The sequence below is a fragment of the Rhinolophus hipposideros genome (genome assembly GCF_964194185.1).
Source record: "Rhinolophus hipposideros genome assembly, chromosome: 2".
In the NCBI taxonomy this organism is placed as follows: Eukaryota; Metazoa; Chordata; class Mammalia; order Chiroptera; family Rhinolophidae; genus Rhinolophus; species Rhinolophus hipposideros.
In genome coordinates, this window is record NC_138048.1 from 52,399,899 (window position 1) to 52,415,806 (window position 15,908).

The 15,908-nt window shown below is 33.6% G+C and overlaps 1 protein-coding gene and 1 pseudogene across 23 annotated transcripts in view; both read right to left on the reverse strand.

Moving 5' to 3' along the window:
* Window positions 1-15,908, reverse strand: part of DLG1 (discs large MAGUK scaffold protein 1) — a 247,770-nt gene that overhangs the window by 48,807 nt on the left and 183,055 nt on the right. For all 22 annotated transcript variants that reach the window (XM_081073459.1, XM_081073475.1, XM_081073468.1 and 19 more), the window contains 2 exons: window positions 8,103-8,205; window positions 524-638 (listed from right to left, as the gene is read on the reverse strand). In XM_081073459.1, coding sequence (XP_080929585.1) covers window positions 524-638; window positions 8,103-8,205 — 218 coding nt within the window. The remainder of the gene's footprint in view (window positions 1-523; window positions 639-8,102; window positions 8,206-15,908) is intronic.
* Window positions 13,885-14,636, reverse strand: LOC308506305 (sorting nexin-10-like; annotated as a pseudogene). Its single transcript has one exon. The product of its transcript is annotated as a sorting nexin-10-like (transcript).

Here is a 15,908-nt window from a genome sequence, read left to right on the forward strand (position 1 = left end):
CTAAGTGCTATTAATTTTATTAACAGTGACAGGACTATATTTGAAATTAAGTGGAAGAGGCAGAATGAGTGGTTTGGTAATTGCATTCTTTGCTGAGGCTATTCACATTTTAAGCTATTATTTTTGTATGCTCTCTGTGCTATTATGAAAATTGCCATGGTAATTAAATGTTAATCAAACAGAATATTTTATTATAAAAGAATACAGGTAAATATGACTGCTGGATGAATTGACATATCAAGCTATAACATTGATTCAGTAAAATAACTTAAAAATTTTCTGGTCTATATTTAGTCTTTATCATACTATTATTATACAATGGTTTATATAACTTTCATTAACAAATCATAATAATATTCCACCTCTTGAACGACATACTGTCAGGAAATCAATCATAAAAAAACATTGCCTTGGTTTGCAACATGTTTTTCAATAGTAAAACTAAGTCAGTTATAGTGAAAAACCTGAAAGCATGTGCATGCATAAATAATTAAGGATTGCTATAATCAAGTAAAAAATTTACCTGACATAGAGGGATCGCTTCTGGCTAGTTCGAAGAGAACCTGATCCTGAACTAATGCTACTATTCATCATCTGCTCCCGTAAATCATGTATTTTGGCTTCAAAACGACTGTATTCTGATGGGAGAAAAATAAAAATAAATTTATATTCTAAAAAAAAAAAGTTACTTGATGATAAAGTATTAACTATGTAATGTATCAAATAACTGACTAAATGTGGTTAGAATCTTAAGAGGTTAATCTGTATAAGATTTTGCCCAGTATGAAAATTTCAAAAATTAATAATCTTCTAAATATATCATAAATTAGAATTGGCTGAATTAAAATTTTTCTCATATGCTATTTTAAAATTCGTATCACATTTAGTCAATTAAAAAACAATTTTCATGCATCGAATAGTACCAATCTTACATTACTGTCTAATTTAAGTGTAAACTTTAAAAATTAAAAATCAGGATAGTGATTTTTATACTTATAAAAAGAAACCTAGAATTTATACTAGATACTTTATTTACTGACTGACTTTTTCCCTGTGAAGAAATCCGTTAATCTTATATTCTTAAATATAGAACTTGTGCAGGGTCTATAAAATAATAACTATGCCTTAAAAAATTAACACAATTTACTTTGACACATTTTATAATTTATAAATTTTAAAAATGCCAAAATAAGACACAAAGGCAATCTGAAGTAACAAACATTTAAGGTATTTTTTATACAATCAGTATGATTTTTGAAGATGGATCACTTTAAACTGTATCATATGTTAAAAACTGCTAAATCTATTAATAATAAAAACCTTAAGCATTTTTTCAAAAATGGCTATACACTTATACATTTTTCTCTGTTTACAATAATCAATCTATTTTACAATTAGTTCAGATCCTATCAGATTTTTTCATAAAACCAGTCTTACAGCAAGAGCAAATAACTTGTCTGTGAGTTTGTATAGTTTAAGAACAGAGTTAAAAGTAAGAGTGATTATGGTTGAGTTACTCTTCCTTTCATCATAGATACCAAGTTTGTTTTATGGATACTAAGATTAATTGAAGAAACAGTTCATAAAAAACTCAAAACATTTAAAAATTCACAATATGTAATATTCTTTTATTGTCCTTTAAAATAGAGAACTTAAAGTATAAACATTAGTAGACTGATTAGTATAATATATCCACTACAATTCACCTATTATCAAGTCATGTCAAATTTGAGTCTGTGTAGACACAGCTAAGATACAGATTGATGGATAGAGATATAGATAAAAATACAAAGTACACCATGAGTTTATACTGGACCATTAAAAATTAGGACTATTAGGTTTTTATCATTAAAAATTAGGACCATTAGGTTTTTACTTAATCTCTTCTACCATATCTATATGTACTTTCTTGCATATGAAGAATCCTGGTTCTCAAGACACTGGAGATAACAGAATTAAGAGCACTGCATGATGACTTATTTTATCCAATATTACATTCACAACAGACTTAAAATAACACCATCAACACTATGACTATGACAGTATTACTGAAAACAGTTAACTATTTTCCCTAGTTCTTTTTATCCTTAGAGTATGGCCTACTAGGGATATACTAGTGAATTACTATTTGAACACTTGAATAGTTCCTTCCTAGGTATTAATGCTGCAAACTGGACATACATTTAGGTTCATTTGCTCTTTTTTATTTTCAACTTTAATTTTTAGGGGTTGCTTTTAAAATTTTTCATTGGTTTTTATAGGTAAGCAAAATAGTTCCAAAGTCAAATCTATAAAACATGATATTAAAAAAAAGTTCAGCTTCTATTCCTTCCTCTTTCCATACTTTGCACTGGTTATTACATATAAAAATTTAAAGAAAGGTTTATTCTTCCATTCTTAATAATATAAGCAGATACATATGCACATGCAAATATACCTATTCTATATTAATTATTTTAATGTATGTATATAATGCATAATTATGTACAAATAATTGTGTGTATATATACAAACATATGTATTGTTTTTCTTAAACAGCAACATACACAGTTTTCCACCTTGTTTACTTTCCTTAATAGTAAGAATAGTGATAATCTTGCTATAGTAATAGTAAGAACACGCCATAATTTCATATATGAAGGTTGACAATTAAGTTCACGAACTTGTTGCAACGATGTTGTTAACCTTTTTTGATATCAGAGGGATTATTCATTATGAATTTGTACCAACTCAACAAACGGTTAACCAAGTTTACTATTTGGAAGTGCTGAAAAGACTGCGTGAAAAAGACGACCTGAACTTTTTGCCAACAATTCATGGCTCTTGCATCACAACAATGCACCAGCTCACACAGCACTGCCAGTGAGGGAGGTTTTAGCCGGTAAACAGATAACTGTACTGGAACACCCTCCCTACTCACCTGATCTGGCCCCCAATGACATCTTTCTTTACCTAAAGATAAAGGAAATATTGAAAGGAAGACATCTGGATGACAGGACATCAAGGGTAATATGATGACAACTCTGATGGCCATTCCAGAAAAAGGGTTCCAAAATCGCTTTGAAGGGTGACTAGGTGCTGGCATCAGTGCATAGCTTCCCAAGGGGAGTACTTCGAAGGTGATGATAGTGATAATCAGCAGTGAGGTATTAGCACTTTTGATGAGTTTGTGAACTTAATTGTCTGACCTTTGTATATCTGTCAGATTATCAAAGGAACTGGTCTTCGTAAAGTGAAGATACTAACTGCAAGGAGATGACTCATTATCAGTGTCAGGCAACTCCTGTTGTACTTCTTAAAATGGCCAGCTCACTGAGAAAGAAAATCTGAGTTTCATCTTCAACTTATATCCTTGGCCTTCACAGCAGTTACATACTGATGATGTAAAATGTTTTTTAAAAAAGTGCTATACAACAAAAATACATTTGTTAAAAGTACATAATTAGTATTAAAACATAAAGCTATAGTGACACTAATAAACATTAAGTAAGTAGTAACACAGCAAGGAGGACAGGTGAATTTCAAAATACCCAAAACATGCTTTTCAATCTTAGCTCTATCTTTGCTCTTCTGTTATTCTTTACCTAGAATAAATAAATAAATAAAGAAAGAAAGGACTTTCTTCTGACCATCTAAATTCTATCCTTTAGGTTTGCCAGTTAAACCTGAATCATACTCTATGGCATTTTTTTCTCCTGCCAAGCAATATGTACCTCCCTTTGAATTCCCCAGGCAATGGCTATCTTCTGTGCTCTATTGGTACTTACTCTTGTGTTTATTAGGCAATGGTACCATAGCTGTGTTTATGGTACCATAAAAAATGGTACCATAGCTGTGGTAAAAAATTGCAGTATACACCAACACTGCCAGACCAAGCAATCATCAAAATATTCCCAGGGAAAAGAATCTAGACTTTGAAGGCATCAGACCTGGGACTGAATCCTAGCTATTACTAGTTTTGTTATCTGAGTCTACTTCATCATCTGTATGTAGGGATACAGCTACATATTTGATAAGGCTTTAGAGCAAGGCTTAAATAAATAATAAACAAATAGGCACCTAACTAAACATATAATTATAAATTGTGTTCAGTGTTAAAAGGAAAAATGTAACAGTGCCATGATAAATGCAATCACGAAAAGAAGCCAGCCATGTAAAGAAGAGGGAAAATAATATTTTAAGAAAGAGCAGAATAAGCAGAGAATTAGGAAAGTATCTAGTGCAATCAAGAAGACCTGTATGGTTAGTCTTAAGGAGAAAAGGGAGGCATACAGGGCATACAGTAGAGTACAGGTATCGGGCTGTGCTCCGTCACAGAGGGCCTTGCTCGCTCTACCGTCAGGTTTGGAATTTATCCACAGTATGATGGGAAATGTTTTAAATGGATAATTATACAACCCAATCTTTGTATCTAATATTTTGGTCAAGGAACAGAGAATGGATTGGAGAAAATCAAGAAAAAAATGAGGAGAACTTGTTAGAGGCTGTTAGAATAGCTAAGAGATGATGGTTTTGGTTAGGGTAGTAGCCATGATACAGAGGTTGAGAAAGGGGTGGGAAGTCAAGGATGATTCCTAAGCTTGGGACTTAAGCATCAATGGAGGTACCATTTACGAAGATAGTAAAAGAACTGTTTCAGATATGTTCAGTTTCAAACACTACGGAGAAATAATAGCTGGAGAAATCAAATAGGACATATAAATCTGGTGTTCAGGGGATGTTCAGAAAGAAGATACAAATACAAGAGTAATCAACATAAGGATCTAACCTTGAAACATAAACACAAATTCTCCTTGACACAAAATGTCTCCATCAAGACTAGAAGAGTTTAGTTTTGAATAAACTAAAGGAAAGGTATCAATCAGAAAAGTTCATTAGAAGAAAAGTATAGAAATCACAAAAAAATAAAGAAAAATAGTACAAGCACAGAAAAAAATCTGAAAGGGAGATTCCTGGGCCCATTCAATAACTATTCTAGGAAAAGGATAGCCCATCCTTACTAATCAGTGGCAAGTACATGTAGTGCAAAAATGGGTACATCAGGCTTAGTTAAGAGCTACTAAATATAAAAATGGTAAAATTAACTATTCTTATTCTGGCCTATGCTCACCAAGCATTAGAGTAGTTCTTCCTTCCATCAATTAATTTTTACCCCCTTATTAATAACAATATTTTAACTAGGTCCCAGAAGATTCTTTCTTGATAAACATCAACCAGAATATGCCTGAATTTTGACCCTTCTAATTTTGACCATTCAATTTTCTATGATGCTGTGTCCTTTGAATACAAAGATTCATTTCTTTTTAATTCAGGCAAGTTTTCTTTTCTTTTTCCCCTTCTTCCGCCTCCCATCCCCACTCCAGTTCAAGTTGTTGTTTCTCAGTTTAGTTGTGTAGGACACAGCTCTCTGGCCCATGCTGGTATAATGAGCCGTGCGCTCCCCCCTGCTGACGCAGTCGGTCGCCGGTCATGGCAGCTCTCGCTGGCTGCCGGCCACTCACGCTGGCCACCGGCGGCTCATGGCAACCCAAGGTAGCCCACGGCAGCAGAGTAGACCACGACAGCAGAGCAGCACACAGCTGCTCACGCCGACCTCTGGCTGCTCATGGCAGCCCAGCTCCACAGAGAACTGTTGTTCACAGTCTTAGCTGAGAGGGTGCAGCTCACTGGCCCATGTGGGAATCGAACTGGCCACATTAGAAGCACGGTGCACCAACCACCTGAGTCACCTGGCCGGCCTGGCAAGTTTTCTTGAATGTATTATAATTTCAAACATTTATTCTCTTCTTTAAAAAATTTTTCTTTTCTTAGAAACTCTAATTATGTATATGTTCCATATAAATAATTGCCTATCTTCCATCGCTAATATTTTCTTTCTCATCTTTTAAAATCCTCATTTCTGTTTCATTTTGTTTACTTTTAGTATCATATCCTCTATGTCCCCTATTAATTTTTCTGCAGTGTCTCTCTGTCTTGGTGTTCTAATTTAAAAAATTTGCCTATTTTCTTCTTTCCTTGGTACTGCTAGTTCAGAACTAGCTAGTTTAGAACAATTAATCTCTTCTGGTTGTGAAATCATCTTTGCCTACATCTATTCTTACATGCTTACTTTGTGGTCTTCTTTCTAAGAGTGAATGCGTAAGTTGTTAAAAACACTAAGATCAAATTTTCATTTAATGTGTGTCAATGTTTTCCTTTGTATGTATCATATGTGTGTATGTCCATGAGTAACCTTTATCTGTTACTAAGCTTTGCTGTCTGTTTCTACATTTTCATATTATTATCTTTATATGAATGCCAGGCCAGTTACTTTTCAATTACTTAGGACTTAACGAGTTGGATTTTGCTGGATAAGATATTTGCTTGGACCACAAAGTTTTGGGATTACAGGGGGGATGGAAACACATGTTCTTTGCAGCCTTTAAAATCAAGAGATTGTCACATTATAGGATGCTATGAAGACAGATTGCTTTCACCCAATATGGGTCCTCTATTTCTTTAAACCAAACCACATCAAGAATGGCTTTTGCTCTAAGCTGCTCAAGCCAATTCCCACCAGGCGTGCCATAAACAAGGATGTTTTTACACCTCAAAAATAAGCTCCTTGCATTTTGGAAGAGCAATTTTCTGTCATATTCTAAGTTCTGCCACCGCTGAGCATTCTTAGCATCCTATGTGTTTTTACCTTTCCCTTCTTTTCTTGCGGCTTCTGCCAGGTCTCAAGCTGCTTACCTATATTTTGCTGTTCAAGTATTCTATCAATTTTCTTAGTTTAACTTAATGTGAGGTGGAGTTGTATGGGTAGGAGAGTGTGTGTGTATCTGTTTATCTTGTTGCTTTCTGGGGAGGTCAGGGAGCAGATACTGACTTACTCTTCATCATACCTAAACAGTCTATACTCCTTATAAACATATAAATGAGTGTCTTTCTATGATACTAAGCAACCAGTGATTATAACTTGACTTCCATATAGTATACTTATAGGGCAAGAATGTGTTGGCCAAAAGATAAAAGCACGTGTGGTCCCCACTGGGAGTTTTGTTTTTTACAAAAATTAATAAATTGGCATTCTGACTTCATATACTAGTCCCTGTTTGGTTAATAAGAATTTATTTGAAATTTACCTCTTATGTAAATGAATTCAGTTCAGTTACAGAACTTCAACTGCTGAGGTTTACAAGACTGAAGGTATTATGAAACAGCAAGCAATGCCAAACATGCTACTTTGATCAACTAAAAGACATATTAGGTTTTGTTACAAAAATAAATTACACTCCAAGGAAATAATAATAAAAGTAACAGTTGCTAAATTATAGAATGTTTCACTTGGCTCTTTTAGTCACATCATTCTTTCCTTCTTCACTTTGTTGTTTATGGACATTAATCGGTATGCTGTGTATTCTTCTGGGTGTTTAAGCTTTTAAAATTCCACTGAGGTTTTACTGGAGAAGTGGTTATGCTGGTGCACACTGGAGTCTTATATATTTGTAATATGGCATGACCTCAAATTTTCCATTACCACCTTCTTCCCCTAGAAACTTAGTAAGGTCATGTTAATGATATTTCACTATCTAGAAACACATTACATCCCGAACTTGTATCCTTTCTCTTTATTTTAAATAGCAGTAGAGGTTATTAGAAACATATATTAAACCTTGATATCAGTAAACATAGTCTAGTACAAAAGTTAGAAAAATTGGGATGACTTAATTTTCTTTGGCAATATTATCCTATCTTTGTTTATGGTTTTTATTATCCTTTTGGATTACTGAGTTAATAAAAGTTGTGTTAAAAGGTATTTGTTTGCTTAGAGGACAGATTTTTACAAATAAACACATGAAAATTAATCCAAATAAAAGTGAAATACTCATAAGAGTTGACAAATACAAGTTCCTACATCCCATCAAAAACACTTTGACCTGGATAGTGAATTAGGTTCAGATTGAACATAACTAGAATAATAAATCAGACCACATACTAGACTAGAATAATAAGTCAGACCAAAACATAAAAAAAAGTTAAACTTAGAAAGTTAAATGTTAAGAGGAAGAATTCTAAACATCGAAATAAACAATAAACACTAATAGCAAGAATTTCATTACCTTCAGGTCGATACTGTGCAACAATTGTGACAGCTTGGCCAGCATTTTTCAAAGCGGCTGCTGCCTGCTCATGGCTGGCCGTTCTAAGGTCAACACTGTTTACCTGTAAATCAAACCAAATCTTAAATTTGAAAGAAAATTATCATACTGATTAGAAATCACAATAGCCTGTTCGTTGAGTAAATGTAGATTAAAACAAATTTTACTTGCAATTACTTTAGCACTAAAATATTGCCTTGTTCCGATTTACTAAAAATTTTTCATACATTAAAACAAAATATTACTATTAATCAAAGTAATTTTATTCACTAAAAATACTTTGTTTAATGTTGAGTGAGCAAAACCAAAACACTTCCCCCTAGGTTTTCCAGAAAGTTGTCTATCAATCTTTTGAGAAACGTACCTTAATCTGACAACCTAAAAAATCAACAAGTGTCATCATTTTGTACATTTCATTTCACCAGTATCTCAAACAATGGGAGAGAAATTCATTTTGTAGCATCCTTTCAACTCGTGCTGCATTTTCACTTCTATTTACTCATCTCAATTCCAATTCTCTTCCTTCCTTTCCCAAATTAAAGATTCCCTTCATTTGGAGTTAATAGAAAAAGTTATTTAAAGGAATTAAAATAGCTCAGATTTCAAGGACTAAAATTTAAATAGAATAAATGTTATTAAATGAACAATGTTTCATTTTTTAAAATAAAGGGCCCTTCCTTGAGTGAAATAATTACTGAGCTGATCAACCCCATTCCAGAAAAATAAGCAACTTAGTTCTTATTTCTGGAAGGCTGGCAATACTAGCACATACTGCAAAGTACACTATCTTAAAAGATTGTACCTTTCTATTACAAGAAAAACTCATTGGGACATTTATGGAGTGTTACATTGGAATGTAATAAACTTTAAATATTTAAGTAGTCTTTTCTCCCTAAGAACCAGCAATTAATAGAATACAGCAATGTTCAGGATCTTCATTAAATATTTTTGGAAGAAAAAGAACTATCACACAATTTTTATATGAAAACCTGTTTTATCAGCATCTAATCTAAAATCTATTAAAGATCCCATACCAATTTTGGCAAATTTGACTGTAAGTCCAGAAATTCTTGGGATCATAAAATTTACACAAAAGAACATTTTAACCATGTAAAGACCTAGTATTTGATATGATCTATAAAGGATATCATTATGCAACTAAGTTAGAATACACACAAACTTCCTGAATGAAAACCAAGATTCAAAAACCTTAATTTAAACAAATGTAACAGAATGGTTTTATTACAGAATGTCTCTAGCTGAGGGTTATTAAAAAAAAACCCTCAACACAATATATAAATGTTCTACTTTGAACATAAAGAAAATCCTCCTAATTCCCAGAAGAACAAATTAGGAAAGAAATAAAAAGGAAGATAAAATTTTATTAATTATTATAGAGAATATTATAAGTTTTAATGAATTATTTCCTGAGCATCAAGCCCTTTTGCTACAGGAAAAATGTGAAGAAAACTTACATACATTCAAAAGAGAATAATAACAAGACTACAAATTAAAAACTTTCTTAAATATCACTGGACATTTTGATGGAAGATACATTATTAAAAATGTTTTAGAAATAACCTATAGTGAGACATATTTGTGTAAATAGCCCAAGGATCCCTTTTTTACATTGACACTTAAAAAAGGGAGATGTAATTTACATAAAACTCACAGTTTTAAAGTGTATAATTTAGTTGTTTTTAGTACGTTCACAAGGATGTCAACCATCACCGTGATCTAATTCCAAAACATTTTAAGTATCCAAAAGAAGCTCACTACTCATTAGCAGGCATTCCTCCCTTCCCTCTCCCCTTGTCCCTTCGCAACCACTAATCTACGTTCTGATTCTGTGGAGTTGTCTATTCTGTACATTTTAAATAAATGGGATACTATAACACATGACCATTTGTGTTTGGCTTCTTTCACTTAGCATATCTGCATGGTTGACCCTTGTGGCATGTATCAGTACTTCATTACTTATGGCTGAATAATACGCCATTGTATGGATATTCCGCATTTTATTTATCCACTTGGTTAAATTTATTTCTAAGTTTTTCATTCTTTTTGATATTACTGTAAATAGAATTGTTTTCTTAATTCACTTTCAGGTTGTTTAATGCCGGTATCTAGAAATATAACTGTTTCTTATAGTGATTCTGAGCTGCAAACTTGCTGAGGTTGTTTATTAGTTCTAAGACACTGCAATACAATGTTTAACAGAAGTGGTAACAGTCCTTGTCTTCTTGTTCCTGATCTTTGAGGGAAAGCCTTCAGTGTTTTATTTAGCATTTAGCATGACATAAGCTATCAGTTTTTTACACTCTTTCTCAGGTTAAGGAAGTTCTCTTCTATTCCTAATTTTTTCAGTGCTATGATGTAAAACTGCTGGTTTTCAAGTGCTTTTTCTGTGTCTATAGAGATGATTATACGGTTTATGTCCTTTATCAAAATGGTATCTTGATTAGTTTCGCTGCATTGAACCAACCATGCATACTTTAGACAAAGTCCACCTAGTTATGGTGTGTATTCCTTTTTTAAGTATGGTATTTAACCCTCTTCTGTGCTGCTGGATCCAGTTTTCTATTTTGTTGAGGATTCTTATAAATCTATATTCACAAGGGATATTGGTTTGTAGTTTTCTTGTGATGTCCTTGTCTGGTTTGATATAAGAATAAGATGAGTTTGCAAGTGTTCTTCATGCCTATTCCTTTTTTGGGAAGAGTCTGTGAATGACTGGTATTAACTCTTCTTTAAATGTTTGGTAGACTATACCAGTGAGGCCATATGATCCTGTGCTTTTTCCTTTGTGGGAAGTTTTGATTATCAAATCAATCTCCTTAATTGTTGTCAGTCTATCCAGATTTTATATTTCTTGAGTCTGCTTCAGTATTTTATGTCTTTCATAAAATAGATTCTTGTTTTTTAATCTATCCTGTCAATATCTTTTGAGTACTTAATCCATTTGCATTTAATGTAATTACTAAAAAAGTAAAATTTATGTCATCCATTTTGCTATTTGTTTTCTTTAAGTCTTCTTTTTTGTTCCTCCATTACTACCTTCTTTTGTTCATAGTTATTTTCTAGTATACCATTTTAATTCTTATAATTTTTTATTACATACATTTTCAGTTATTAGTGAGTACTCTGGGTTACAATTAACATCTTCTAACAATCTACTTTCAACTAACTTAGTTTCACAGCATATAAAAACTGCTCCTATGTAACTGTGTCTGTCCTCTATCCCCTTTGTGATACTACTGTCATATTATTCACATCTTTATACAATTTGTGCCCATCAACACAGATTTAAAATTGTTTTATTCGGTTGAGTTACAAACAAAAAACACACTTATGCTGTTTTATATTTACCTATGTAGTTACCTTTAAATATGCTATTTATTTTTTCATATGGATTTGGGTTACTCTCTAGTGTCTGTTTATTTTAGTCTGAAGGATTCCCTTTAGTATTTCTTGTAGGGAAAGTGGAGATAAACTTCCTGTTTTTGTTTACCTTGGAACGTCCATTATCCTTTGTTTCTGAAGACCAGTTTGGCTGGGTACAGACAGAATTCATGGTAAATAGCCTTTACCTTTTGAGTATGTCATCTCACTGCTTTCCGGTCTCCATGGATTTCGATAAGATTAAGTCCTAATCTTATTTAGGATTCCTCTATACATGAGTCATTTCTCTCTTTCTGCTTTCACAATTCTCTCTTTTGTCTTTTAACACTTTGATTATGATGTATGTGTGGGTCTCTTCACGTTTATCTACTTGGAATTCACTGAGCTTCTCAGATATGTACATTTTATAAAAAAATCAAATTTGCAAAGCTTTTTGCCATTGTTTATTCAAATATTCTTTTTGCCCCTTTCTCTTTCTCCTATCATTCTGAGATTTCATTATGTGTATGTTGGTACCCCTGATGGTATCCCATAGATCTTAGAGGCTCTGTTAATTTTTCTTTTCTTCAGCCTAGGCAATTCTTTCTTCCCTTCAAATCTGCTGTTGAGCTTGTCTAGATATTTTCATTTCAGTTATTGTACTTTTAAGCTCCAGAATTTCTTAAAAAAATTTTTTTTTCATGTTTAATGTGAAAATGATGATCTCATGAAGTTTACATAGCACAATATTAGGCATTACTTAATAACCATTCTGATGGTTGTTATATCACCTAAAAGTAATGTGACAATTGGTGGCATATTATATGCTTTTCAAAACTTCTGAAAAACAGAAATAATGTGAAATTCAAATACATATTGCCAAGGAGCTGGAGATTGCTCTTAAATGACTGGATGGCAAACTTTACATGTTGGCAAAAAGAAACTGTTAAATCTTTTTTATTTCTGCATTAAAATGAGTCCTTGATGATAAAGTAACAAGATCCAAACATATAGTAAATCAAACTATGTACACAAGTTAAATAATGTTTTAGACCAAACAAAAAACAAGAGGAAGCATTATGGAAATCACTCTTATTCTAAATTTAATTTTTTTCTATTGCGTCTTAGTTATAAGCATTTCAAAGACTAATAATACAGTAACTTTTAAACTTCTAATTAAAATAAAATGAGGCAAGGTAACATTTAATTAAAGCAACAAGTTATCCTCGTTTTGTAAAAATATCTTCCTGTTAAAGAGATATTCTATACCATTTAACAAGGAAGAAACTTAGATAATTATCTCAAGAAAATGCTGCCTGATTTGACACTTGAAGTTCAATGTAGATTATCTAAAATATTTTCTTTCTGGGAAACTAAAAAAAAAAAAAAGGTTTTTATTAAATTACACCAATTCTTTGGCAGACTCTTAAAAAAGGGAGGGGGGCTTTTAAAAATGAATGCTTAATTCTGAAATTAGCAAGTTGATATCCTTTCCTAAATTATAGGAATACTCATTAATTTTTATAAGATTCTACTTATAGCTTAAAGATAAGTAACAAGTAACCACCACTGACACTGAAATTTATCTAGTGATAAGAAATTGCACATTTAGTCAGAAAAGAAATCGTTAACCTTTAAATCTAATTACACAATGATAATGAAAACAAATGATTTGTTTCCAGGAACCATGTGTCAGGGCTGATTTTGGACAATGAAAGTGTATTTCTGAATCTATATGTTGCAAATATAAGCAAAATTACTAGCACCATTTCTGTTTTTTCTAAGATGTAAACATTATTTTAACATGTCTCTATTAATAAGATACATTTCCCACCTAAGTATGAAACAGAATACCAGAAAGGTTAAACACTCTTAAAATATTTCAAACACCAAAAAGCAAAGTGTTTTCCCAGTGCAGGGGAGGTACCCACAAAATATCAGCTGCACGTCTGAAGGCAGTCTGATCTACACTGTTAGTCTGCATAGTGGGTAAGCTCATACATGCTGTGTTTATGATAACACTGCCTCAGTGATACAAGAAGGAAAGCTCTATCTGGATTTTAAATGCTAACTAGCTATCTTTTCAAATTCAATAAAACCAACTAGGTTTTTAAAAAACATATAAACCATTTCATTTGAGGGCAAGGATCTTGTTTTACCAATAATGTTTGCCTATCGAGTGTTGCATTCTCAGACTTTTTATAGAAGAAGCTTAGCTAAAATAAGACAACACAAAAATACCACTAATAAACAACCCAACATCTTTAAGAATTTTAATACCTAATGTCATGACAATGAGCTTTAGGTAAAAATGTATCAGTAGCAAGCTTTCTTCTCTATGACTGGACATAATTTGCTACTCCTAATATATGTAAGTAACATCAGAATTATTTCTCAGGATTCCTGTGGAACTCATTTTACGTCCATGTGAACTGCTGTTATCGCTACTATATCCAAATCCAGAGGATTAACTTTCTAATCATAATCTGTATCATTTTCTTTTTTCCTTCTTTATCTTCTTCAGGGAACATCTGTTCATCAAGGCCAACTTGTGAATTGCTTCTTCTACAGAGTACTTAGCCTGCCCAGAAAAAGCACTTCTCCATGTCTTCCAAATTCTGAAGGCTCTGTAAGAAGAGGTTAAGTGCTATCTGAAAGCAGAAGTGCATTCTGTAGTACCTTCCTGAGGAAATCGTCCAAACCCTGACCCTGTTGATCCTCATGCTGGTGACTGTTAATGTTGAAAAATAGATTTTTAGATGGAAGTTCTGGCAGTTGTACCACCAATGCATTATTTTGGAGTCTGCCTCAGCCACACAAATTCTGTTATCTTCTTTGTACACAGAATGTTTTCATTGTAAAACACATGCTACTTGGTATGAATACATATCTCACAGTCAATATAAGAATGCCAAATGTCCTCCTTCTGAATCTTAGAATCTCGAACCCAGATCTTTACAAATTCCCCCACTGTTGTTCTGGAAACACTTCCGCACAGGACATGATCAATGTGCAGTTCCGCTGGGCAGCCATGCAGGGGAAGGCCGTGGGCAGCAGGCGGTGTAGTTTGCTGACATGGCGAGGCAGCAGCAGTGGGCACCCCCTGGAGCACATGTGATCGCATTCACGTGCTCCCGCAGACGTAGCAGGCCAGCACCAGCGCTCCCCGAGCCGATGATCAGTGTCCACCTGAGGCCTTGGACTTTGGCTCCAGCATTTCTATTCGGTTCTTTTTTTATAACAAATCTCTTTACTGATATTCTCTACTTGGTGAGATACTGCTCCTATGCTCTTTCCATTCTTCAAATATGGCTTCAATTCTTTGAACATATTTAAAATAGCTGTTTTAAAATCTTTGTCTAGTAAAGTCCATTGTTGGGCTTCATTAGGGACAATTTCTACTGACTGCCTTTTTTCCTGTGTACAGGCCATATTTTGTTTTCTGCATGTCTCATAACTTTTTTTTGAAAACTGGACATTTAAAATAGTATAATGTAACAACTCTAGAAATTACATCTGTTCTCCTACCCAGGGCTTGTTATTGCTTGGTGACTTTTTCGAGTGCTATAGTTTATATTCTTTGTTGTGTGCCACAGAAGTCTCCCTGGTTGGCTTAGTAGTCAGTTAATCATTGGACAGAGATTTCTTTAAATGTCTGGACTCTTTGCTGACGGCTTTGTGTGAATGTTGGGTAATGTTGTCAACACTCAGCTAGGCAATTAATTGATAACTCTGCTTTAATCTACACTTCCTGCTTGCACAAAGCCTCATGGTCAGCCAGAGGTGAGTATTTAGGTCCTTTTTAGGTCTCTCTGGAGCATGCACACAGTCTAGGACATGCATGTGTCCTCTCAGATTCCAAGGAATATGTCAGAGTTTTTCAGAGGCCCCAGGGAGCTCTTATTCCCGTTTTTCCTATTAAGCTTTTTGATTAGCCTACTGTTTACCCCAACTGTTATCCAATGTCTCAAGCAGCCATAATGTGTCTGTAATTGTTTTGATAGGCTTTTTACACTGGTGGAACTCTGAATCAGGTCAAATACAGAGCCTTGCAAACAGGGTGTTCCAAGAACCACCAGACAGTTCTCTTGGAAAGAGGCTCTGAAAGTTCCACCCCCATTCTGCTCTTTCTAGTGGCTGTCAGGATATCGGTTTTCACTACAGAGGTGGGCTATTTTTCAAGGTTAATGTAGTACTAGAGAGCAGAGGATGGAACTTAGGCATGTTAAAGCTCCACAAAGCTCATTCTTATGGAGATTCCACTATTTTTCTTGAATAAACACTTCCAGAATTGATGCAAACTTTTGGGTGATTCCCAGAGTTCTGAAAAAGTTTATTCTGACAATGATGGCAACTTTTCTCACTGCTTTTATGGAGTAGAGAATT